We start from the raw sequence: 26,322 nt of genomic DNA, 5'->3' as shown, positions 1-26,322 counted from the left end.
TAAGTGCATATATATACATATTCAGTTAATTCTGCTCAAATTTTGCATTCAGTACATTTGGTATTTATTTTGATTCTGTACATCTGCCATAATACTGTTTCTTTCATAAGGAGCTATAAAATTTTTTAATCTTTTAAAATGGGTTTTTTAGGGTCTTACAATGCAATTTACTTAGGTCATATTGCCTCTCTAGGCTACCATACTGACATAGCAGCAACAGGGGAAAGGGTGTTCCTGGCCAGCTGTCCCCAGCAGTGTTAGTGAAACCTGGCAGCTCTTCCAGCCTGGCTTCCTCCTCCAACAGATGATAAGCCTCTGTAATTGGTGCCTTTGGTCTGTATGGAATTTTTTGTTTTGTTTTTGCCTTTTTTTTTTTTTTTGAGTAAATATTGGATGGAATTTTTGGAAGTGAGAACTATGGTTAAGACTGTCACCTTCCTTCAGCAAAGGAGGCTTAATCCTACATAGTCAGATCTCCACAACCATTCTTAACCAAATCTTGTGAAGTACAGAACTCCTGATCCTAAAACCCTGAACTGGAGGTGGGAATGGTATCTTCTCAAATTGGGAAAAGACAGTGGGAGAGAATAGGAGTGAAATATGCATAAATTTGGTGTTATAAGGAAGAAAATATTTTTCTTTAAAATGGCATATGTAGATACCTATCTAAACAAGTTAGTTAATTGGGAAGTAAGAGGAGAGTAGCGGGCATCCAGGAGTGTGAGTTTGCAGTGGGGGACGGGGAAGCACATGGGAAGTAGACAGGGTCAGAGCTGTATGTTTTAATAATAAAAACAGTAGCCTTCATTTATTAGACATATAAAAGTGCCACACACTAGGCTAGGCATTTCCTGTGCATTATCTCATTTAGCTTTCACAACAGAGGAGAGGTATTACTATAGCATGTGTTTATAGATGAGGAAGCTAAGACTCAGGGAGGTTATGCAGCTTGCCTAAGGTTACGCATCTGATGAGTGGCAGAACTAGAATTTGAACTTAGGTCTTTGACTCTAAAGCCTGTGCTCTTAACCACTGTGCTGTGCTCTTCTGACACGCTGGTCTCCATACACGGCAGCAGAGGCTAAGGAAGCGTGAGCTTTCAGAGGCTCTTCTCGTCATTGTAGAAGAACAAACCCCGTTTATCAGCCTGACAGCTTTGTAGCATGTTAGAGGCGGGACCCAGTTTCTTTTTGTATCCCAGAGTAACTTTCTTTGTTTCATTATTTTTTATCCATAAATGTTTTAATTGGTGCATTTTAGCAGTCCCCAAAACCAGTGAAATTGAGATTTATGTGACAGGGTTTGAGAGGAAATGTGTATGTAGCTTAAGATATGAGGGAGCAGAAGGCCTGAGTAGTTTCTGGAAATAACTTACAGACCTAGGTTTCTGCGCTTGGTTTGCATGTGGAATCTATACCTTTCCCTTGCGCTGGCCTTGAAGGCTTTCAGACTGGCATGCAAGATTGTTCTGGGCTGGGCTCATTCAGTTAGGTACAAGGGTTAAGTGCGTGACCTTGGACCTAACAGATCTGAGTTCCAATTTTGGCTCAGCCACTAGCTGTGTGACCTTGGGCAAGTCAAAGCCCTTGACTGCGTGAGTGTCCTTATCAGCTAAGCAGAAGCCACAGTAATACCCACCCCATGGGGTTGTTCTGAGTGAGTAGAGTTAATGCCTGTAAAGTGCTAAGGTCAGTCCCTGCCACCAAGTCCTCTTTTGGTGTTAACGGAACCATCTTCTGTCTTATGATAATAATAGTTACGATGGCACTGCACACGGGGACTGTTATTTTGGTTAATTGGAAGTTTGACCCACTGATCTTGACTTTCTTGAAGGAGCAGCTGTACTTAATTTCTTCACTTCCTCGCTGGATATTTGATGTTTGCTCCTCAAGGCACCTTGGTCTGATCTCTGTCTGCTGAGTTCCTAGCTCACAGCCTTTCTCCTCCCTCGGCCTCTGGGCAGTGTCTGATTCTGTTAACAGCATCACCCTGAAACGACCTTCTTTCCCCTTTATCTCTGCGCATTATTCTTGGTGGTTCTCCTTTCCTGGTCCCTTTTGCTGCCTGCCCCTGAAGTCTTGGTGCTCTCCAAAATTCCACTGGAATCCTCTGGTCAGTCTCTGTTCACTCCCTGGGCAAGAACACTTCAGTGATAGTCTGGGCATTTCTGAATCTTTTTTAGCCCTTGTTGCTCTCTAAACTGTGGGTCTTTATTCCAAACAACTTTTGCTTATTGTCACTGTGTAGAGTTAGCTTTTAGCTCTTCCCTGGGCTGTTGCACCCCGTCTCCAGGAAGATGTCTTCCCTCTTCACTTCTTCTTCCACTCTACCACTAGATGAATCACATCAGACCCTCTCTTCCCTCCCCATCTCAAGATGCTTCTGTGGCTCCCCGTAGCCATGAGGCAGAGGCGTGAACTCCTCCGCAAGGCATGCTGTGCTCTTGGTGAACCGAGTATCAGCCTACTCCTCCAGCCTTGTCTCCAGCTGTTCTGGAATCTGCCAGACCCTCTGCACACCTCTCAACTTTGCTATGCCATGCCTCCTGCCAGGAATCCCATCAACCCCTTCCCCTGGCAAATGTCCTTCCTGACCTTTAAGACTGACCTCAAGTCTGAAAAAGAGTCTCTGACACCTTTCGTTTTTTTCTTCTCTCCCTTCCTGGCCAAAGCGCCCTTCACCTGTATGCCCAGATGCTTTGTACACTTGCTGGTCGGAGCACTTAAGCCAGGGTGAGCGGGGTTTCCTTGTCCCTTTGTGGGCTCCGGGCTCGCAGAGAGCAGATTGTCTTTGTCTCCAGTGCCCTGCACCACGCCTGGCCCCAGTCAGCGTCTAGTAGGCAGGTGGTGAGTGAAGGGCTGAGTCTGGGACAGCTCCACCTAAATGTCAGCACGTCCCAACTGTACACTTCATTGTCACTCCCGAGTCTGTGCCCCTCCTCAGTTCCTTAGCTACAGGCACCGTCGTGCACCTGGCTGTCCACACTGGAGCCAGCTTTCCTTGACTCCTCCTCTTTCACTCACTGCGTACCTTTGTTTTTCCCTCAGGACTCCTCTGTGCCACCCTCTGTGCTTCCCGGCTTGGGCTCAGACCCTTTCTTATCTGTCACTAACTTCTGCAAGTGGCCTCCTGATCAGTCACATCAGCTGTCGTCTCTCCCTCTTCAGTGTTTCCTTCCCAGCACAGCCACACCTGAGTTTTTCTGTGTGATCTTGTCATCATCTTCCCCGCGGCCTCCAGAGCAAGCCAAAGTCCTCGGCAGGCATCCCCTCCTGGCCTGCCCCATGCAGCGTCCAGCCCCATCTTGCCGCGCTCCTCACTACTGTGTCCCACCTCGGGGGCTCCTGAGCCAGTGCAACATCTGGCCCCCAGCTGTGTGGTGAGATCTGTGTCCAATGTGACTTGCAACCTTTTGGCTTTAGGCAACAACTCTGGCCACATATTCGGTGTAGATCTAAGCAGATGCTCACGTTGCGACTGTGACTCGCGGTGGGTTTACTCCGCCCCGGCCTCTGCATTCACAGTCCCTGTGGAGGGTGCTGCCCACAGAGGCCTCTGGGTGGTTTCAAGTGACAGGTGCAGTCAGAAGGCTCTCTGTGCCACAGTAAAGTAAACATTCCTTTGCCACAAGCTCAGTTTTCCTTTTGGACTTGCTAGCCGCTTATCTTTCTGCCTTGGCACCGGCCTTGGGAGGTCCTGTTTAGCACAGGATGTGCTGTCGGTGAGGGATGTCTTCTTGAGGGATTCTTACGAGGCAGCATACAGTGTGGATAGTAGCCAGAGAGCTGTCCCAGAGTGTTGAAAAGAATGTTACTCGTGGAACTCCAGTTAGCATTTAAACCTTAGGCCACCTCTTTTGTTGGTCTGTAGCTAGAAAAGTGTATTCATAGCTGTAGGCCCTGCAAGGCCTGCGCACCCATGTATTAACTAGATACAGTTTCAGACCTTCGATGGGACTAGCATAGTGTTAAGAACGTGGTCTCTTGATTTAAGACTCCAGCAGACCTGCATCGAGTCCTTGCCTTGCCACTTACTAGTCGTGTGACTTTAGAAAGTTATTTATCCTTTCTGAACCTTAGTCTACTCATTTGTAAAGTGGGGATAATGATAGCATCTACCTCAGGGGTGTGCTGTAAGGATTAAATGTGATAATATATGGAAAACACTTAATAGCAATGGTAGGTATTTAGAAAAGACTCAGTAAATGTTGGCAGCCATCTTTATTGATGTTATTACCAATATTGACTTGTCACCCAAGCTCCAGTTTTGCAAGTCTTGTTGCAGACATAATTGTACAGGCTTACCTCCCAGGGCACGGGGTGTGGGTTAATTAGCTGGTGTTGGTAAAGCATTTCATAAAACCTTTGTGTACAATAGATTAAGTATGAATAAGTTAAACTTGGTTTAATTAAAAAGACTTTTCACATAGTGTGCTCTGTTCAGGGCAGGTGACGGGCCATGTTGTAAGTATGGTTGCTGCCCAGTGAAATCACAGTGTTGGTCTTGCAGCCTGAAATATCACGCATGTGAAAATGCACAGCATTTCCATACAGTGTTTCTAGGAAGGCGCTGGCAGGGTCCAGTCATACGGAGTAGTTTTAGAAAGCAGCTACGGTGTGTTGTGTGCGTGCCCCGTCCTCCCTGAGCTACGGTAGTTGTGTGAGTGGAACATGGGTGTCCGCCCCTTTGTTTGGTACAGTCTGACACTGGCAGTGCCCTGGAAGCTGTTTCCATTATATTCGGAGGACCTGCCTGTAAGTGCTAAGGAAGAATTCAGGTAGCCCATGGTCCTTGCTTGTTTTAGAGGTCTGGAGGGTGGTGGTCATATTTATTGACTAGTCTCTGAAGGGTGCTGGTACAGGGGAGTAACATTTTAGAGTTAGCCAAAGTAAAGAAAAGAAAGAATTAGAAGCATAGAAAGTGTGCCTTGGATCTGAAGTACTGCAGCTTAAGAGTGAGCCTCCTGAGGAGGGTGTGGCCAAAGAAAGGGTCTTTTGAGACATTTAGTGTCTAAAGCAGGATCAGCAATCTGTGGCTCTTGGGCTGGCCTTTTATTTATTTATTTTTTTTTGAGACAGAGTGTCACTTTGTTGCCCTGGCTAGAGTAAGTGCCGTGGCATCAGCCTCGCTCACAGCAACCTCAAACTCCTGGGCTTAAGCGATCCTACTGCCTCAGCCTCCCGAGTAGCTGGGACTACAGGCATGTGCCACCATGCCTGGCTAATTTTTATATTTTTAGTTAGCCAGATAATTTCTTTCTATTTTTAGTAGAGACGGGGTCTCGCTCTTGCTCAGGCTGGTCTCGAACTCCTGACCTCGAGCGATCCACCCGCCTCGGCCTTATTTTTGAAAATAAGCTTTTATTGGAGTGAAGCTACACTTGTTTATGTGCTGTTTATGGTTTCTTTTTTGCTCCAGTAGCAGAGTTGAGTAGCTGTGACAGAGAGACCACATGACCCACAAGCCAAAATCTGGCTCGTTATAGAAAAAGTTTGCCCACTGTAAAACATGGGCCTTCTCATTCTTCTCTATTATTGGGACTTGGGATTGGAGAGAGTGATGTTTAAGAGTGTGGATTTTAGAATCGGACAGCTCTAAATTCATATCCTAGCCCTGCCACTAACTAGCTGTGTGACCTTGGACAGGTGGCTTAACCTCTCAGTGCCTCAGTTTCTTGTATAAAATTGAGTTCATAATTAGAACCTGCCTTCCTGGGTTATCAGAATGCAATGAGGTAATGCACAGAATGCATTTAGTGGAGTGGCTGGCATGGATTAAGAGCTCTGTAAATGTTAGCTGCTATTTTTATAATGATCCTGTGGGTCTGCAAATCCTATTCCACATGGTGCTGCCCTCAGGCAGATGCCAAGGTAGTTGGGCAAATCCATCTTAGACCTGCTGCTACTGCTCAGAGAGGAGCAGCGAGGGATTTTGTGAGCATCAGCCCAGGGAGTGGGATGGGACCTTTGTTCGCATGCACTCTGATCTTCACGGCAACACTGCTGCAGATGGTCATCAGGCAGTACTCCCTGGTCGATTGCTTTATAAGATACAAATACAAACACAGGAGTCCAGTCTTTGGATTTTATTGCCCCCATCTGTGATGTTTCCTTGTGTGGTTAGGAATACTTTCCCCCTCACACCAGGATTCCAGGTACTATTTTAAACTTGGAATTTCAATGAATCTTCTAACTTTGTTCATTCATTCATTAAACATTTGTTGAGTGCCTGCTATTTGCTAAGAACTGTTGCATGTTCCTGCCTAATGAAGGACATAGTACTTGTGGATTTGTTTGTTTGCCACCTTCTTGGCTATGTGGCTACAAGTTCTGGCTAGTTTTGAAAGGGGTAACATACCAGTAATATGCCAAAGCCAGGAACTTTCATTGAATTTGCCTGATTTTATTTTGGAGAAGCAGAAAGGGAGAGCGCGAGCGTGTGGGGCCATGTTTCATTGTCTGTTAGTGCCTGTTCCTTAGGGCAGATGGAGGAAGTCAGGGAACAGGTTGGCCAGTTGTCTGTAAGGAGGGCCAAAAAAACGTGAGATTTAGCTCTTAAGGATCTGGCAAAGTAGGACCAGGAAAACAAAATGAGCTCTTACAGAGCTCAGGACTTAACCTCAAAGCAACAGCAAACTCAGGAGAAACAGAAAGTAGAGGCCACAGCCAAGAAGGTAGGCCAGTACCCTCCCCTCACCTGTGCCAGGTCGGCTCCAATGACTCGGCCCCTCTTAGGAATAAGCCCTGAATCTGAAGAGAAGCTGTAACTGAGCTTTAGAAACATAAGGCATATTTTCGAGGCTGGTTGCATTGGTGGTGGGAGGACAGTGGTAGAAAACCACTGTGTAGCCAAAGATTAGAGGAATAAACAAGACGAGAGGAAAGGTAACAGCATGGGCCAGTGAAAACAGCATAAAACGGGCCTTCCAGGGCATGATAGCTCTTGAAGAGCAGTGATTTCCTTGGGTCTTCCTGAACACCTGGGTTTAGCTGTGCTTCTGTTACTCTCCCTCATTCCCAACTGGGGCTCTAAGTCTGGTAGAACCTGCACCTGTCCCAGTGCTGCTTCAGTTTCTGCCGCACTTCCAGTGTGTCTGGGCCCTGGGGCCTGCGCGCCTTCTCCCTGCATTGTCGCCAGCCTTGTCTCACCCACACGCCCGCACCCCTTGCTCCCGCTCGCCCGCACCCCTTGCTCCCGCTCCGCTTTAGAGCTCTTCAGACGGGCTGTTTGCTTCTTCCACATGCTCCCTCCTCCTGGAAAGCTCATCCCCGTGGCCAACTCCTAGTCTTTCTTCAGGGCTCTGCTTAAAACATCGCTTCCTTAGAGACCGTCTAGTCCTTCTGTCAGAGCCTCCCAGCACATCCAGTATTTACCCTTTGCAGTTCTTGTCACGCTTGGAACTATTTTTTTGATGTCTCCTTCTCCAAAAAGCCCCATTAGGACAGGGACTTTGTCTTTTGTTGAATGTTTGGCACGTTATAATTTCTCGCCACTGACTGACCAGAAGTAACAGTGATTTCTAAAGGGTTTTTAAAAAAAGAAAAAAAGACAAGCTTTAACCTTTGGATTTGGTTTGGTCTTGTTTTCCAAATGTCTGATTAAAGTATTTTATTATTTCACAGGCACACACATGCTACTTTGTAAGCGATTCTCTGAGATTCTCTGTGTATGCAGTGGACAGGTCTTACTTGCTTTCTCTTCTCCCCACAGAATGAGATGTGCCTGGCCACTCAACAGCTTTCTAAGCAACTGCTGGCATATGAAAAACAGGTAACCTGACATTTATGTGGCACATGATGCTGTGCTCAGGACTCTCTCTCTTTTTTTTTTTTTTTGAAACAGAGTCTCACTCAGTTGTCCCAAGTAGAGTGCAGTGGCATCATCATAGCTCACTGCAACCTCCAACTCCTGGGCTCAAGTGACCCTCCGGCCTCAGCCCCTGGAGTAGCTGGGACTACAGGTGCATGCCATGATGCCCAGCTAATTTTTCTATTTTTAGTAGAGACAGGGTCTCACTCTTGCTCAGGCTGGTCTCGAACTCTTAAGCTCAAGCAATCCTCCTGCCTCGGCCTCCCAGAGTACTGGGATTACAGGCATGGGCCACTGCACCAGGACTCTCTTAAGTGAAGTTCTTTTAAAAGAATTCTCCAAAGGCACTCTTTAGAGACTTTCAATTGTGTTTTGTTTTTTTTTTTTCATATTTTTTTTTGTCTTTTCCTTCCACTGATTAAATTCTAACTGGAAATTATCCCAAAGTCTTTATGAGGTATTCTAATTAGCCACCAGAAGTAATCAACTTCCCTTGAGGGTTTGTAGTCTTGGAGGAAGTACAAGTGAATCGATACTAACAATTCTAGGAAGTAAACACTCAAATAAAGGGATCATGCTGTTCAACAGAAAGGTGATGACCAGCAAAGGGATGGCCAGGGACGGGCCACTGACACTTCTGACAGGGTGTGCTCTTAGGAGAAGAAGGGAAGTTGATGTGGGGGGCTGGTGTTTTGTGGGTGAAGTTGTAGTGCTGAATTCCCTAGCATTCAGTTAACACCTGGCTCTTTTATTTTTTGGTTTTAGAATTTTGCTCTTGGCAAAGGGGATGAAGAAGTAATTTCAACACTCCACTATTTTTCCAAAGTAGTGGATGAGGTAAGATAGCAGCATGGGAAATTTGTATTTGATTCTTTCTTGAACTTTCTTTCATCGTTCTTTTGGCCTACTTTCCATTTTTAAATATCTACTTAAATATCTGAGAAGATACCTCAACTTGTTGATCTTCCAAGGTTCATTTCATAAGAGAGGTTGTATATTATGTTTGTTTCTGGTTTGAGGGGAAAGGCTTTGATAAACATGAAGAATAGAACAAAAGATAGATTTCTAAGAATTCAGTTTCCTCAGGAGAGTGTGTTAGTTTCTCAGGTCTGCCATGATAAATGACCACAACTAGGTGGCTTCAAACAACAGAAATTTATCCTCTCGCAGTTCTTGAGGCCAGGAGACTGGAATCAAGGTGCTGGCAGGGCCACTGTCTCCAAAGGCTCTAGGGGAGAATCCTTCCAAGCCTCTTCCAGCATTTGGTGGCTCCAGGCATTCCTTGGCTTGTGTCACCATAACTGCAATCGCAGCCTCTGACTTGACACACCGCCCCATGTTTTTCCTCTTCTGTGTCTTTTCTTCTTATAAAGACACTTGTCTTTGGTTTTAGGGCCCAGCTGGTTAATCCAGGATGATCTCATTTCAAGACCCTTCAATACAACTTCAAAGACCCCTTTTCCAAATGTTCTGGGTGGATATGTCTTTTGTGGGAGGAGCACAATTCAGCCCACTAGAAAGGGCTTCATGCAGCTGTTCTCGTAGCTGTGTTGTATAATACATTTGGAATATTTGTATAAAACATGTATCATTATTTAAAAAGTGTATAAATTATAATTGTAAAAAACATAAGAGTTCAAATACTACTGGTGCTGGACAGAACTCTGCAAAATTAGGTAGGTTTAAACAGTTCCATCTTTTAAGGAGTTTGCAATACTTAAGAATAGAAAATCTTGATAAAGAGTAAACAAAAAAATATGTAGATGCCACTTAACTATCTAATTACTGATCTGCGGTAGGTGCTATCTTCGGTTTACAAAATGAGAAACTAACATTCATAGAAAACTATACCGGTTTCATTTTCATTCATTCAACAAATCAGTTGAACAAGTTGTTATTCATTCAGCAAGCGTTTATTGACCACCTACTATTTAGCAGACGCTGTTCTAGGCACTGGGGATATGAGAGTGAACAAGTCATCTAGTTCTTACTGAGCTTTGTCCTCTACCCCACTGAATAGTAGGAAAAAGACAGTTCTTTTCTCCTACTGTACTTTTAACTCTCAGTATACTTCTGGTCACCAAAAAGTAGGGGTTTTCCTCCCACAAGGCAATTCTCTGACACCAGCCAGGTGTTCTATGATTCAGTTCTGACACTAACCAGAGTTGGCACAGACCTTACAGGTTAAGGGCTCAGTCTCGCGAGACTGTGCCCAACTTCAGGTGCGAACTGCAAGTCCCAGATTGCCGTCCGTACTTCTGAATGGCTGTAAATTGGGGTTCCCACCATCCCCTCCTTGGGTCTGATTATTTGCTCACAGGTGGCTCACAGAATTCAGGAAAACACTATATTCACTGGTTTATTGTATAATAAAGGATATGCTAAAAGGTACAGGTGAGCAGCCAGTTGTATATTTGGGCAAGGTATGGGGGAAATGATGTGGAGCTTCCTTGCCCTCTCTGGGCGTGTCACCCTCCCAGCACTGCCACATGTTCAGCACCTGGGAAGCTCTCCAAACCCTGTAGTTCAGAGATCTTTGTGGAGGCCTTATCATGTAGGCATGATCAATTTCCAGCTCCTCTCCCTGGAGGTGGGGGGTGGGGCTGAAAGCTTCTAATCATGGCTTGGTCTTTCTGATGATCAGCCCCCATCCTGAAGCCCACCAAGATTTGCCTCATTAGAACAAAAGACACTTCTGTCACCCAGGACATTCCACAGGATTAGGAGCTCTTTATCAGGAACTGGGGTCAAAGATCAAATGTTAGCACAAAAGATGTTCCAAGCACCCCTGTCACTCAGGTAATTACAAGGGTTTTAGGAGTTCTGTGCCAGGCACTGGGGGCAGAGACCAAATACGTATTTTTTATTATGTCACAATATCACACCCACTACTATGGCTCTTTCTAAAATATGTGTTGAAATGGATCGAGGATAAATAGAAAATGTAATTACAGAAGAGCAAAAAGTGATTTTTTGGAAGATGGGGAGAAGAATTTTTCTTAACAGTGGATAAATAACCCAGGGGCAGAAGGAGTAGGCTGCATCCACTGAAGTCATGTGTTTTCTTGAGTAGAAGGGAGTTGCTAAGGAAGTGTGGTTAGTTGTCAAAACCACAGAACCAAGATTTCCAGTTTGAAATATTTACTCACAACCATGTTTTCATGGGCAGGAATGATGATTCCCTTAATGGGGAGTGAATTGTTCCCAAAGGATGGAAGTGCAGTTTTACAGGTAGTATCACAGCTTCCTGGAAAGTAGCACCTTGGGGAGTTTTTAAACAAGCCTTGTGATGTAGAGACCTTAGAGAGTGAAAGAAGTTAACTCTTGTGGGCTTTAGATCTGGGAAGGGGACAGTAGCTTTTGAGGTTGTTTTCTCTACCTGGGCCTAAACCAGGTTGACATATTTTTAAGACAAGTTCTTTGAATCAGAAATTGAAGAAAAACTCAACTGAAAGAGATTTATGTGGTTTACGTTTAATAGAATGCCCTGGAATGAGATCTTCCATGTTGTAAGTCACATGGAGATTTCCATGCATGGTGGTTTCCCCAAAAGCAAGGTTTCTGGATCATTCCTTGGAGTACACCTGAGACGGAGTGTCATTGTCATTACAGATTCCGTTGATTTAATGCCGAGCATGTATGTGTCAGGCACTCTGTCCTGAGTGTTTTCTGTTCATGTTACAGTCTTATCCTCACATGCCTTAGCCGCCAAGGAGGATGGCACCATCCCTGTTTTCTGTGTCGCGATGCTGAAGTGCTGAGAAGTGGTCCATGCTCTTTCCACTCTCCTCAATGAATGTGGTTAAAAGAGATTGTTCCATACGTATCAAAAGCCCCAAGGCAAAAAGTTGATGACACAAACCCCTTGATTCTTTGGAGGAAAATGAGTAGCCAGGAAATTTGCCATTCCTGAAGTGCAAAACTGTTGGAAGGCTGCTTAATCTCTCTGAGCTTTGGTTTCTTCATTGTAAATGGCAACAGCAGGAATGCTTATTTAATTGGGCGGGTATATAGATTAAATTAAATAATATATATCAAAGTATTAAGCACAGAGCCGTGTATATGGTAGTTGTCCTTGCTGACATTCATTCAGTTAACTGTTAATGAAAAATAGTACATTTCTTATTGAAGTTATTCTGGCAAAATAGTCAACACATTCTATCCATGCATTTACTGGCATAACTATCTCATGGATTCCCTGCAGAATAAAGCTGCTATGCTTTGACTTGACTGAGAGATTGGGAGAACATTAACAGCTTGTCCTAACGCTCCCTTGCCTGGCAAATGGTTGACCTTAGTCAAGTCTTGAAGCTGATCAGATTGGCCTCTGAAGCCACAGCCCTGAAGGACCAGACCTGTTGGGAGATCTGTGTGCAGAAGGGTGATACATATGTGTGACTTCTGCTATTGCTGAAGGAAACTTTGCCACATGTGAACTCCAAAAATGATCGCTGGATGATTTCCCCTTAGTCACCCAGCAGGAATCCCGGAATATCTGCAAGTCTGTGGCCCAGTGGGAGAATCCCTTCCACGTGTTTGTTCAGTGCTGACGTCTAGACTCCCTAACACTTGAAGGTTTGGCAGCTTCATGAGCGTGACGGACAAACTCCATATCCCACGCTGTGTAGTGGAAAGAGCATGAATCTTAGATCCCGACAGCCTGGGATTAAGATCCCAGCCACACTGTTTATTTGCTGTCTGGATCTGGAGAGTTATTTGCCTGTCTATAAGATGGGGTTAATAAATAAAACCTAACTGATAGAGCGGGTGAAAACTAAGTGCTATAAAGCACCTAAAGCTGGCACGCACAAAGTGCTAAACAGCGCAGCGATAGCATTGATGGTGATGATTTTTATTTCTCTTAGACCATTTACAGAGACAAGTTTTAGTAATTCCTTGATGTAGAAGGGGAGAAAGAATCCAGAGTTGTTAAAATCCATCTGGTGAAGAAGGTCGCGTTCCAATACCGTCATCTCATTTTTAGAAAGGTCCTTTTCTAAAGAGCCAGAGGCTTGACATCTGGCAGAGCGGTTTCAGTAGGGAGCATTCTGTCTCCAGAGTGACTCCAGGCTCACAGCCTGCTGTGGTTTCAGGGCTAGTAGGTTCCCAGCAGACCTGTCTTTCAGGTGTGACTTCAGCCTCTCTGGCAGTGAGAGAGTGACAGTGGCCTGGTGAGGTGCTGAGCCCTGTCGAGCACGGGTGGTAGGCTGTGTTCACTGCAGGCACCTCCAAGCGTCCCGATCCTCCTGCAAGGGGTGGCCCAGAGTGGGCACACAGCCAGAGTCCACACAGTGAACAAACAGTAACTGTGGGCCCGGAGACTCCTTCAGCAAGCCTCACTGATGACCACAGTCCGTTAGATCCGTACGTGTCTGGTCTTCCTGCCTTAGGCCTATATCATCTACTGCTTTATGAAGGGTTTTTGTTTGCTAAGGAAGCTGTGTAACCACACAGGAGTGTCCAGTGTGATGCCTTGCTGAAACGAGACTGTCAGTGATAATGTGTATAATTTTCTTCAATAGAGTTCTCTTTCTTTCAGCTTAATGTTCTCCATACAGAGCTGGCTAAACAGTTGGCAGACACAATGGTTCTACCTGTTATACAATTTCGGGAAAAAGATCTCACAGGTAAAGTAACTGAGTTCAGTGCCAGTTACTTTCAAAGTAATGTTTAATTCACTTAATTCTTACTGTTTTAATTTCTGTAAATGTGTAGATATCGAGAAATGCCTTTCTTTTTGAGCAGTTCAATTCAGCAAACTTTTACTGACTACCTACTATGTTCCTGGCACCTTAAGAAGTGGAAAGGCTGATAAAAAGACAGACGTGGAAATAGATCGTTGTAATATCACATGATGAGGGCAGCAGGACCGAGAGGCACGTGGCATAGAAACAGCGCACAGAAAGGCTGAGTCTCTTTTTCGGGGCTAGGGTGCCAGGGAAGGCTTCCTGGAAAAGGTGATCTCTGAGTTGGGATTTGAGAGATAGATAAATGTTTACCTAGTAGAAGGTGATATTATAGGTTAGGGAACGTTTGTAAAAGCACGCTGTTCTTGGGGAAATGTTTGGAATGTAAGGTGGGATTGGAGAGGGGAGGATGGGACAGGGACCGCGCTTTCTCCGTGCTGGGCTCTGGAGACGCAGCCGTGAGGACAGGCGGGTCCCTGCTCCCGTGGAGCTCACAGTTAATGAGGGGGGGACTCTGACTAGCGCAGGGAACCTAGCTGGCCTTTTGGACTCATTTTGCTTCTTCAACTAAAATAAAACTTTAGGATAATTTTATATTTCTTAGAAATCAAGGTAGTCACAAAATGAATATAAAAAAGAATGAATAATCTTGAAACAGCTTAAGTAATAGTATAAAAGAGAATCCAGATTTTCTAGTTCTATTGTTCTTTCTTCATTAAAAATATTTATTACTTAAAGATTTAAGAGTTATATTTTCTAGAACGCTGATATAAAAAATTGCTGACCAAAAAAAGTCTAAACCTGCGTACTAAAAGATCTGTTCAGTTTAATACCTCCTCTTTAAAAACATACCTCCTTAAACTCTTTTTTTTTTTTTTTTTTTAGGCAAAAAAGTTGTAGAAAATCTAAGGGCAAATCTTAAAGGTGAAGATTTTTTCCCCCTTGCTTTGAGGTCCCCTGTGACCTTGTCACCTGAGGCTGGGGGCAGAGGTAGGACAGGTATAGCTCTACCCAGGGTCAGTGTGGCAGCTCTGAAACTTAATCAGTAAAAAGTGAGCAGTGTGTCAGGGAGCTTGTATAAAGGCAAACCCCGACTGAGCAGAGCAAGGACTTCAGTGCTTCCTGGTGTTGCTGGTCTGTAACTGCATGTGAAGCCAGGCCTGCTCCGTGCAGTTGTATAGTGATTATTCAATCCTGAAAGCCTCATTGGCCGCATAGATTTTCTCTGAGTAAAATCACGAGAAATGTGTGGAATATCATTTTAAAAACAAACCCCGCATGTGTTAGAAAGAAAATGATCATCCGTCCCCCAAGACGTACCTTGTCAGATTTGTGTTTGTTGATGGGCGGCAGACCCAGGATGGAGAATGCCCACCAGTGGCAGTGGCAGTGGCACTTGTCTGTCCAGAATGACTCAAGTTGTGGATTAGCAATAGTATTTACCCAGGATGGTGATTTTCTTTTTTTTTAAGGAGATTAAAACTGCTTATTAGTATTAAAATGTGTGTATGAGAAAAAGTTAAATACCCTTTTCTGATGCCACCAAGACATAAAGTTGAAGTGTTTGGCCCAGGTCATACCTGAGTCAACATCAGAACCAAATTAGAATCTGGCCTCCCCTCTGCCTAGACAGTAGTATTTTATCTTACATTTCATTGCCTTTTCTTCATTTACTCACCAATACCAGCACATAATCTGAATGAAGAGAACACAAGAGATAGTAAGGAAGCTATTTAAAATTGATAAATAAACGTCTAAAACTCCACTCTAACAGGAAGTATAAGATGGGAGAGGAAAGAAAAAAAAAAAACTTGAAGAGGGAAGGGCAGAAGGAAGCCCATTTTCGGAAGGAGTAAGAATAATGTTAGGAGAAATTTAAAAGCTGGAGGCAGTTTGAAGGCAAGTTGAAAACTAGCATAGAAGATGTGAAATGCTTTGCTTTTTTGACAAAGTGGAAATGGAATGTTTTAGAATTGCAGGAAGTATCACTTTCTTTTAGGTATCAATCTTTGTCTTAAGTTTTTAACCTTGGACGGTCCTTGTTCTCAGTGACCTTTGACCTTTTGGAGTCTTTTGGTTTTGGACTCTGTGAAGCCATCTCTGTGCATGATGGGTGTGTGGCACCCATATGGGTAATAGTTATTGGCGCTGGCTTGTTGCAAGTACAGTATGCTAGATCGTGTCCCGCTTTCTTCATTAATACGCATTCCCTATATTCCCCTGTCCAGTGGTGACTCTGGTAAGTCAGCTGTTAAAATGGCAACACAGGAAACTTCTAGGTTCTGGGTATAGTCCTGACTACATTCTGAGGAAAGATATCTTAAGACGCTACTTTGGGGTTGAAGAATGAGAACGAAAGGTTATATTCCAGGTCCCCATGAAAAGTACCTGGCCAGCATGCTGCCTGGCCCTGTCTGCAAAGTGCCCTTCGCACAGCCCGGGCACCGTCTGCAGGGGAAGGGCTGCGTGGGCAGTCAGGGTCACTGGGCGTGGGGCGCAGGTGAAGCCATGTGTTCCCACGAGACCAGGGTTCCCAGCCACCAGGCCAGGCCCGTGAGAACAGGACTTCAGGGGCGCTGGGAGAGCTTTCCCCTGCCACACACGTACTCTTACTTTCTTGGGAAGGCACAGAGCTCTGGACTGGCGTGTTTCATTTTTGTTTGCTCCAAGTTGTTCCTTTTTCTCCTATTCAGAAGTAAGCACTTTAAAGGACCTTTTTGGACTCGCCAGCAATGGTAGGCACCTTCTCCATCCTCGGGGCGTGGGGATGCTGGTGTGTGGGCGTAAGGGGTGGGTGGGAGGAGCCGCTGAATGCATGTTCCTGCCTTTTGACCCTTCTGGCTGGTCTAATGTCTCTCTATTTTTAGAGCATGATGTCTCAATGGCAAAATATAGCCGGCTTCCTAAGAAAAAGGAGAATGAGAAGGTAAGAATACCTTGCATTTTTCTCTTCATTTACTTAAGCTCCTTTTCTTTCTTCCTATTGTGAATTTGTAGCATATAAGGGTTTCTTGATGATTTTTTTTTCCTATATGTGGCCTTTTAACATTATTTATTTCACATTTCATAAGGAGACCTCCACTTCTCTATTCTAGCTTTTCAAACTGGTTCATTAAATAGTGACTTGGAACTATCGTGAGATCATGATCACACAGTGATTTTAACTTCAGCTTGGTTCCTCATGTGGTCACCTGACTCATGTACCACTCGGGTCACTTGAACTCCTTGCCCCAAGTGTTGACTCTCTAACCCATGCTTTCTAGGTTTTCTGCTACTGTAGATAATACTGAGTATCTTCACGCATATAACTTTTTGCTTATGTTACATGATTTCCTTGGGCAAAATTATTTCTTTGGAATACAATCTAGAAGTGAACCAAAATGTGTGTGGCTTTCCAAGCATTCTGCCATATTGATTTCCCAAAGGATCATGGTGCTTTGTACTGCTGCCAGGGAAGGACCGGCTTCACCAGTGCAGCCTTACAAGCACAGAGATGCTATTACTTGGATACTTTTAATTTGAATTTTTTAAGAAGCTGAAGTGGAATCTTATCTGTTTTATTATATTTGTCATGAAAATAGTTATAATGAATAAACACGTTTTGAAGTTGCATGCTCTTACAGAATTGTCGCATACAGTAGAAAACTTGAAGTTTTCCTTTCTCCTATTACCCAGGTGAAGACTGAAGTGGGAAAAGAGGTGGCCGCTGCCCGGCGGAAGCAGCACCTGTCATCCCTGCAGTACTACTGTGCCCTCAACGCGCTGCAGTACAGAAAGCGGGCGGCCATGATGGAGCCCATGATAGGCTTTGCCCAAGGACAGGTAGGGGGAGTCCCTGCCCTGAGGGATGAAACCTAAGCCAGTCGTGGTGTTCTGCTGAGACGGCGTGTGGGAGAGACTGAAGCATCATCACAGGGAGAAGCACTAATGTACAGTCTCTCTGGAAACTTTCTGGGATTCAGCACTTGGAGAGCTTCCAGTTGGGCTGAATCATCTCCAGCTGGGTGTACGTTAGCCCGTGGTTAGGCTGCACGTGCAGGAAACGATGGCCTGGGTCCCAAGGCTCCCTTGGGAGGAGCCTGCATGGCCCTTTTTTCTGATCCAAATGCAAGCCAGGCCTGGCCAGTTTTCCTAGAAGCAGCTGACTGCGCAGGGTGGGTAGCGAGCGGCTAAGCCAGGATGCCGCCGCGCCCTTGCTGCCCTGCGCCGTGGGGCTCGGCCTCCGCTGGTTATTCCTGATGACACACCTCCCGGGTTAGTGCCAACACCTTCGCTTGGGGGCATGGGGAGGCGGTGCCGGTGCTTCATGGAGTCTTCCGTGTTTATTTGGTTTCTTCCCTCCCATTTAGTGGTCTACGAATATTTATCTTAAGGGAGGCTCCAGTTTAAGGACGGGGACTTGGCTATTACGGCAGCAGAGTGGTGGGGACGAGAGTGTGAGTGTGCGGCTCATGGCGCTGCCCTCACCTTCTGCCCCTGCCTGCGTTAGCCCCAGTCTTGTTCGCTCCAGAACCTCCCTTTCGCATGTGACAGATGTGCCCAGGAATCTCCTCTCTGTTGACGTGATAGGAACAGAAAGGGATGTGAGGAAGCAAATGTTCATAAGAAAAAGTCACCAACTTGTAAAAATACTCCACATATGAGTATCTATTACTTTTATAATACATTTTAAAATATTTATTTCTCAGGGCTGGGCGCGGTGGCTCATGCCTGTAATCCTAGCCCTCTGGGAGGCCGAGGTGGGAGGATTGCTCGAGGTCAGGAGTTTGAGACCAGCCTGAGCAAGAGTGAGACCCCGTCTCTACTAAAAAAATAGAAAGAAATTAGCTGGACAACTAAAAATACATAGAAAAAATTAGCCGGGCATGGTGGCGCATGCCTGTAGTCCCAGCTACTTGGGAGGCTGAGGCAGTAGGATTGCCTGAGCCCAGGAGTTTGAGGTTGCTGTGACTAGGCTGATGCTACGGCACTCTAGCCTAGGCAACAGAGTGAGACTCTGTCTCAAAAAAAAAAAAAATATTTATTTCTCAAAAAATTATAGTATCAGTTTCATTCAGGGAAAAGGGGAACAAGTGAGGATCTTTAAACGTGCAGGCTCACGCGTCTGTCTTAAGGTGGTTTTGTTACATTGCCGAATGGTGAGTTGGCCAAAGGCAGCCTGTGCCTTCAGAGGTGATACTGAAATGGAGCAATAGAATCTTTCCACGTCATCTGAGTACAGCTGAGTAAAACCCCCAGCTAGCACTGCCCAGCCGTGGGCTTCGGTCCTCAGCAAGTCCTGGGAGCCCCTGTGCACACAGGTGTGAGCTCACACTCATCACTGTCCTCTCTCCTTCAGTCTAGTACGGTACTCTGACCTGGCGGATGTCCTCACTCTGTTAGAGATGCCTCTACTCTCCTTGTTCTCTTTTGTTAATACCTCCTGTCATGTGTCCCCTCCCTGGGTCGACAGTCCTTGCCTCTAGGGCAGTGATCCTTGCTCAGTGAGCGGCCCAGGGCCAGGGAGGGTCATGGGCTAATGTCTCAGGAGGACGAGCAGCTCCAGTGCTGTGGTGCTTGGTTGGTGGGAGGAGGGTCCTCACGAGGCCTACAGGATGGGTTTGACGCCAGCTCGCTCCCCTCTCTTCCATGGCCAAGGACTATACCGTTTGTCCCGGCCTGGATTTTTAAATGAGTGCTGCTGGCCCCAGAGGGAGGAGAGGAGCTGTGAGTACAGCCCTGGGCCTGGGGACAGAGTGGAGCACATGTCACTCTTGGGCGGTAGGAGCATCATTTTTGAGGACGAAGGATGGCACATGTCATTTTTCATATGAAAAGTGTGCAGATTTTAAGACACAAGGCCAAGCAGTCCCTTACTCTGCAGATTTTTAAAAATGCTAGTGAAAACTATAGTTCCTTTTAGACAAGTCTGTTGACCAACACTGAATCTTTCGGCTGAGTCACAAGCAGCTGCCCTGCTCCTGCCTCATCTGGCCTTTGCAGTCAGTGTTTATTGAGCATCCACCTCTGTTAGCTGATGAGTAAGTGACCATTGCACTTCCTGCTGCTCACCAAGGCTCCTGTGGGGAGACTCACCCAGGCGCTCAGCACCACCCACCTTTGTGGAGGTGTGGGGACTACATTTCTGCCTTCTCCAGCCCTCGGCAAACTGGTTTTTAATTTAATCATGATTCAGTCCTCTTGCCTGCAAACTGAGGTTTTGTGATCTGTATGCAGGTTTTTGAGAACATAACAATGAACTCCAGAGCAATATTGCCAGGGTGAGGGCTATGCTGTGGCTGTAGAAGCCAGTGTCTTACCTTTCCTTCTGTTCATTTGCTCCTCTGATTTTTTTTTTTTTTTTTTTTTTTTTTTTTTTTTAGGGATTATGTGAGTCCCTGCCCTAAGGAGCTAAGACATGAATTTATAGGAATTCAGGGAGGGGAAGGGGAGAGAAGTCACTATGATGTTGTGCTATTAGAAATGCAGGCTCCTCATTTAATAGATTTATGATTAATACTCTTTTTGATATTTAACATTTCAGGGGTTTAAAATGGCATTTACCATGTTGATCTCTGTATGAGTCAAAGGTCATGGGCCAAAACGCCCCTGCATGTATGACCTTGCCTCAGGATTATCATGATCATCTGTTGTATCCTGTGGTAACTACGGGCATTGGTGTGCACGCTTTCCCGGGGTGTCTGGGGAACAGAGGGGAGGCTGTCAGAACTGTGCTGACAGCACCTATGAGGCTCCTCCGGGCAAGAGGTCGACTTTAGCGCCTGCCACCCAGGCAAGGTGGGCTTTGGGTCAGACAGGGGAGCTGGGGTCATGCGTGAGAGGATACCCATGTCCACACTGAGTATTTTCTCTTTTTTCATAACCTAGGCTTGCCACTGTTACCCCTCAGCCATTAGACTTGTAAAATGGAGCAGTTCATGCCAGATGTCTAGGTTTTCGGAGCCATAGCCATGAGAAGAACGGAAACTTGACTATTCAGGGTGGGATGGTTGCAGGTGTCAGTAACGCACAGAAATGTTCTTCTTCTTCTCTCCCATACTCCTGCCCTCAGGGTTGTCAGGGGACCCAGACTTTCTGGGAAGAGGCATCACAGGAAGTAAGGGATTCCTTCCGTTTGGTGTCCAAAAGCCAGCGACTGTAGTTTCATTCAAATTGCAGAGTCCTTGGGCCTCCTAGTGGCCACTCGGCCCCAGGCAGAGAAAACATCCGTCATAGAACATCGGGAGCGTGTTGAGCATCGCCGTGGTGCCAGGGCCCTGCTGCGTCCTTTGTGTATATAATCCTCTTTAATGTGATGTCAGGGTTGCAAGAGGCTTTTAAAGGTCTTTAGCCCAGATTTCCCTCCGCGACCTCAGCCAGGCCACCAGCCAGCCAGCCTGTGTTCAGACCTGCACGGGACTCAGTGAGTGGACAGGTAAACTTGTCGTGCTGCGCTACAGCAAGTGCTTGTCACTTTCCTGCAGGTGCTGAGGTGAATAAGTTTCCTGTTGCCCTCAGGAAACTTACCATCTAGAATTCACGCAAGAAAAAGCTGCTGCTGCTGTTAATATAAAAAATAATTATCCATAGTAATTATTCAAACACTTGCTATGTACCAAGCACTTGACTTCCGTCATTCCTGATACCCATAGCCTTGTTCAGCAAGATGGCCAGGTCTCGCCCTGCCCACGTCACAAGTGCACTGGGGACTTGGGAGCCACCCAGCCCGTGCGCCGAGACGGAGCGACATCGCCAGGCTGCGGCGCGCGCCCCCTGCTGCCAGTTGCACGTTTACTGAATTCACGGATCGTTTGCCCTAGATGACCTTTAGCACATCCCAATTCTGTCTTTCAGATTAACTTCTTTAAGAAGGGAGCAGAGATGTTTTCCAAACGTATGGACAGCTTTTTATCCTCCGTTGCAGACATGGTTCAAAGGTAATGCTGCACCCTGGCTTGGATCTCATGTCCCTCGTGCTTTTCCTGCTGCAGTGACATTTCTGGGGGATGGAAGGAGGGCTCTGGCTGCAGAGGGTCCCACAGAGCCCCTGCCCACTCTGTGGACTCTCATCACAGTGCTCTGCCCTCACCAGAGCTGCCGATGTGTGTGAATATTGGGGACACACGGTTGAAGGGTAATGATTTCTGCAGTTCCTGACGACTGTGGTGCCCAGAGCCTCCCCATGACGTTGAAAGGCTAAATAAAAGATCACAACATCCATGGACGTACTTCCCCGTTAAGCCCAAGTTCTTCTTCTCAGGATCTCTTTTTGTTAATGCTCAAGTTTCACATGTTCTAAGCCCGTGAGTGCAGCTGAGGTTTGCTGTGGATTTAGAAGAGGTCTTTGCGAGCTAGAGCTAACGAGAGTAGGAGGCAGAAGCGCTGTGGCCTTTCAGGAAACTAACCCGCAGGGTGGTATGTGATAGATAAGCGAGGTGTTAAGCCTTTTTAAAACTAACTTAACAAGCTGCAAATACTTATTATAAAACCACTCACCGGGTGTGTGGCTGCTCTGCGCTGCCCTCCCTGCACTCCCACAGCGACCTCGGGGACACTCATGGCCACAGCCTCAGGCTTGTCCCCCAGAGCGCAGGCCTGGGGCTCCCCGACCGCTCGGCAGCATTTCTGGAGCATAGGGGTACCTCTGTGCGACTGACACATAAATATACAAAATGGAAATAGGAGGGAATTTTATTTCATATGGAAAAGTGAAGAGAAAGTTACTCATTTTCTTGAAGATTTTGCATTTCAGAATACCTTGTGAAGGCCAAACAGTGGAATTTAGGCAGAAGTCTACCTAAAATGATCTGAAAATAAAAAATGAATCCCACGAAAGCCAGTGCTGAGCATGCACACAGACGAGGGAGAGTGGAAAGGCACCCTCCTTCCTGAAAGGCAGCGAGCCGTTTGTTTCCAGGCGGTTGGCAGCAGTGAGTGATGTAGGCTAGATTTATAATTATGCTAGAAAGCAATTTGTGAAATCTCATTTCGGTGTCTTGCCTTTTAATTGATTTGGTTATTAGCCCCTGGGAATGTTCGGAGGAAGTTAAAGATGAGAGCTTGTTAAATTGTCACTTCGTGGCAGTACCCTCTCCCCTGTCTTTCACTCTCTCTTCTCATCCTACTTGAACTCTCAGAATTCCGTGGCTTTTTATGTTTCTGGGAGAACCATCCACACTTCATTTTTCTCATGTTCGAGACTGTTTTATTAATGGATGGCAGGACATTTGTGCCCATGTCTTTGAGATGCCATAGAGTACGTGTCTTGCCTCCTTGTCAGCATTTTCGTGAACTGTCAATAGGCCAACCGAAGTGTAGCACCAGCCTTCCCGGGAGGACCACAGCCCAGCATTAAAGTCAGAGCCCGCGCCAGGGTGTGTGGCCTTCTCTGCACAGACTGGGGCTGCTTTTGCAAGTTCCCAGACTGAACCTGGCGGCACTGAGCCTCCTGGTTCAAAGAGCTAAGGCATTCCATTCCGTTTAAGAATGCTTATTTCCCTGTCCCTTACATTCTGTATTGGTCAGTGGGTAAATACAGCCACTCTTCTCCAAGCCAGGACGTGGTTTTGCCGCCCCATTGCTACGCGTTGGCAGCCAGCCCGCCCAGAGAGGCCTGGGACTGGGATCTGGTGGGAGCACCAAAGCTTCCCAGCCCTTCCCCTGGGAGCAGATAGCGGATAGCCAGGTGCTCTGCTGGTCTCAAAGCCTGAGGGGATTCAGAACCCAGTGGGAATCCAGCATGGCTTCCAGCAACCACACAGAGCTTTTTTCCTCCCCTAACTCCACAATGATATATTTCTATGTTTTTCTTGAATCCTTTTACTCTCCGATATATATATATTTTTTAGTTAAATGAAATATGCTTTTTTTTTTTTTTAAGAGAACAAATTGAAAGCAGTTACTTTTTGACCCTGTTCCTAGGAGCCTTGGATGAGCTCCAAGTGTTTGAGCCTGAGTCTGCATGGGGTTGGGGAGGGCGGGGCGTTATTAAAAACTCTCTGAAGTCGTGTGCAGGATGTCCTGTTGGTGCACATGAGCACTTTTGGGGGGACAGGATCCTTCTCTTTCATCACATCTTCAAAGAGGTCTATTGCCCGCAAAAGCTTAGGAACCTAAGCGGGCTCCCTGCCCTTGGCTCCCACCCCCCACCCCCACCCCCACCCCCACCCCCACCCCACAGCATTTTTCTCTCCTTCGTTCCCTCAACCGTGGCAGGGACCGGGGTTAAGCTAATGAGGTTTGTTCTCCAGCCTGCCTGTCCCAGGACACCAGTGGTAGAGTTCCTAGTCATCCCATTCAAATGTCAGGAAAGCAGAATTGGCTTAGACTGGCGGCTTGTACCGAGCTGCATCAGAGAAGAGGAGAACATGGAACGTACAAGCCCAGCGCTGCTCAGCCACAGGAGAGGGAAAGCCCCGAGCATAAGGAACTCACCCAAGAAACACTGGCCCTGCCGGCCCCTAGTTCCTTCTGATTTTAGCACTTGTAGTTCTGTTTTATGTCCTTCAACACAGTGGAGAGGTGGAACACCGCCTCCAAAGTTTGCTTTCTCAGTCTGTTGGGCAGACTTTGTTCAGGACTTTATAACTAAGACTGTCACCACTGGCTGGGGTGGCCTGGTGAGGCCTCACTTTATCGGGAATAAGGGGCAGCTGCTGTTTCAAGCTAAAGCTTCCAGGCTTTCCGGGGTCTAATGGACCAGAGCATGACATGGGACCACTTACCCTGCTGTGGTCAGCGCCTGGCCGGGTCACACAGCCAGGCTGCGCAGCCCTGGGGCCGCTGTGTGGCTGTTAAAAAAGGAACAGCATCGCCCTTGGCGTTTTTGTTGCACCTGAGTACGACTTCCTGGTCATTTTCCTATCACCAGTGGTTGCCTTCACCACCCTTGCCTAAGTCAGGCGGGGTGCCGGAATGACTACCGTTTCATTTTTTCCTTTGTGGGACTTTCACAGGCAGCCTGCATTTGCAGCCCCTAAGGATGGCTTGTCAAATCTTTTATCCAGAAATTTCTATCAGCAGTGCTAAGCACAGGTACCTCCTTGCCAGCAGCAAGACTGTTTAGCTGGGTTCCGGCATATTCAGTGGTACTTCTCATGTTCCGTTTTAAAATAGCAGTCACTTTAGTAATGCAGACTTGAGTCCCTGTGATCTGTAGTTCCAAGGGCCTAAGGTAGAGGGTTGCGGCCATGTAGGAGGCTGGCAGCTGTGGCTGTGAGGCAGAAAGCCTTGCAGGGCTGGGGGGAGGGTGGGGGTGGCTGCCAGCTGCTGCCTGGTAGTGCTGCGCTGGCCAGTGCGGAGTCACTGACCCGGCATCTTCTGTCTTAAGCATTCAGGTGGAACTGGAAGACGAAGCAGAAAAGATGCGGGCATCCCAGCAAGAGTTACTTTCTGTCGATGAATCTGTTTACACTCCGGACTTTGACGTGTCTGCACCACAGATCAACAGGAACCTCATCCAGAAGGCTGGTTACCTTAACCTTAGAAAGTGAGAACGTCTGCCTCTTACTCTAAAAGCTGCTTCCCTTAGGAAGTGGATGAAAAGCAAACCCTTTAAGTGCCCCATTACAGTCTGAGGGTGAGTGGGTGAGATTTGGGGAAGAGTCCCAGCACAGCACCCTGGGGAAGCCCCTGGGGCCCAGGTCCCAAACTGCGCTGAGAGATGTGGCTAGGAATGGGGGTCACAGACTCCAAGACACTCAGGCTATCCTTGTCCCTGGTCACCATGGCCATTTGTAAACAGACCACTCGTACCTGTTGTCATTCTGGACCACTGTCAGTGTTTATCCCTGCCCCGTGCCGGCCGGCTGCTAAGAGCAGTGCGCTGGAGGCCTGCCACGGCGGCCAGAGCCAGGGCCGGCGGGCCTTTAGACAGTCCCTTCCAGTGGAAGGGACCATCGGGTGTCAGTGCTTCTAAGCGCAGAGAGGAGGTTGTGGTGGCCTGGCGTGAGCACTGACTTTGGCACCAGGCACCCTGGCCGTGCTGAGCTTCCGTCTCTGCATCTGTAAAGCGGAGCTGATGGCTGCACCTCCTTCATAAAGTTGTCACAGGGATCGAATGAGGTCATTCCTGCCAGGCAGGAAGCACTCACGTTAGCCTTTGCTGCTTCTCGAAATTGTTGTGTCAGGAAAGCTGGTGCCGCACGTATAGGCGCTGCTCTGTAAATACTGAAGCAAGCGAATGTGTCTGAGATCCCCAAGGGGAGGACGTATGGAGAGGAATTGCCAGCTGTTTTCTTACCGGGGTAGAGCTCCCCAGACGTCTTTGAACCTGTTGAGATCACAAGCGAAATGTCCCCTATAGTTGTATAGGTATAAAAAACTCCGTAAGGTTCTGGTTTTATTTGCCAGGAACTAGATGTTCCTCTTATAAGCAGCCCACCAAACGAGCATAACCTCCAGGTGGAGCAAAACCTAATCACTTAGAGCCCCCAGGACTGTGGGGTCTGTGCTGTGGGCTGAGGTAACCCTGGTGCCTCTGACTAGACTTAGAGCAGTTCAGCTCCGTGTCTTAGAGAAAAGATCTTCCGGGTTTCAAGTTCTTCATGGTGATGGACTAATTCTAGTTCCAGATAGTGGGTTTAGCAGCCAGAGCATGGCTGCGTGGGGAGAGTTGGACCTGCCCACAGACCTGGAGCTGGCCCAGGGACTGACATTTCCCTTGGGAGCAGAGCCCACAGTGTCCCAGATCATTCAAGCTAAATTGTACCTCCCTGCCACTCTTTTCATTTGAATGGTTTCCAAAGCAGTTTTGCTTTAATATAAAGAAACACTTTAGTTCTAAAATGCCACCAGTACCCATGGAGAGGCAGCAAGGCTTGGGGGTGTTGCTCACGCTTCCTGGTAC

At 46.7% G+C, this 26,322-nt stretch overlaps 1 protein-coding gene across 5 annotated transcripts in view; it reads left to right on the top strand.

Annotated features, from left to right (window-relative positions):
• Window positions 1-26,322, top strand: part of APPL2 (adaptor protein, phosphotyrosine interacting with PH domain and leucine zipper 2) — an 80,052-nt gene that overhangs the window by 39,707 nt on the left and 14,023 nt on the right. For 4 of the 5 annotated variants that reach the window (XM_069491612.1, XM_069491615.1, XM_069491616.1 and 1 more), the window contains 8 exons: window positions 7,711-7,770; window positions 8,575-8,646; window positions 13,349-13,436; window positions 16,190-16,231; window positions 16,364-16,422; window positions 17,172-17,318; window positions 21,330-21,412; window positions 24,805-24,963. In XM_069491612.1, coding sequence (XP_069347713.1) covers window positions 7,711-7,770; window positions 8,575-8,646; window positions 13,349-13,436; window positions 16,190-16,231; window positions 16,364-16,422; window positions 17,172-17,318; window positions 21,330-21,412; window positions 24,805-24,963 — 710 coding nt within the window. Of the gene's footprint in view, window positions 1-7,710; window positions 7,771-8,574; window positions 8,647-13,348; window positions 13,437-16,189; window positions 16,232-16,345; window positions 16,423-17,171; window positions 17,319-21,329; window positions 21,413-24,804; window positions 24,964-26,322 lie in introns of all 5 variants that reach the window. The other variant, XM_069491613.1, reaches the window with a different exon arrangement.

The sequence above is a fragment of the Eulemur rufifrons genome, chromosome 16, assembly GCF_041146395.1.
Source record: "Eulemur rufifrons isolate Redbay chromosome 16, OSU_ERuf_1, whole genome shotgun sequence".
Classification (NCBI taxonomy): domain Eukaryota; kingdom Metazoa; phylum Chordata; class Mammalia; order Primates; family Lemuridae; genus Eulemur; species Eulemur rufifrons.
This window is presented reverse-complemented; position numbering and strand designations above follow the sequence as displayed.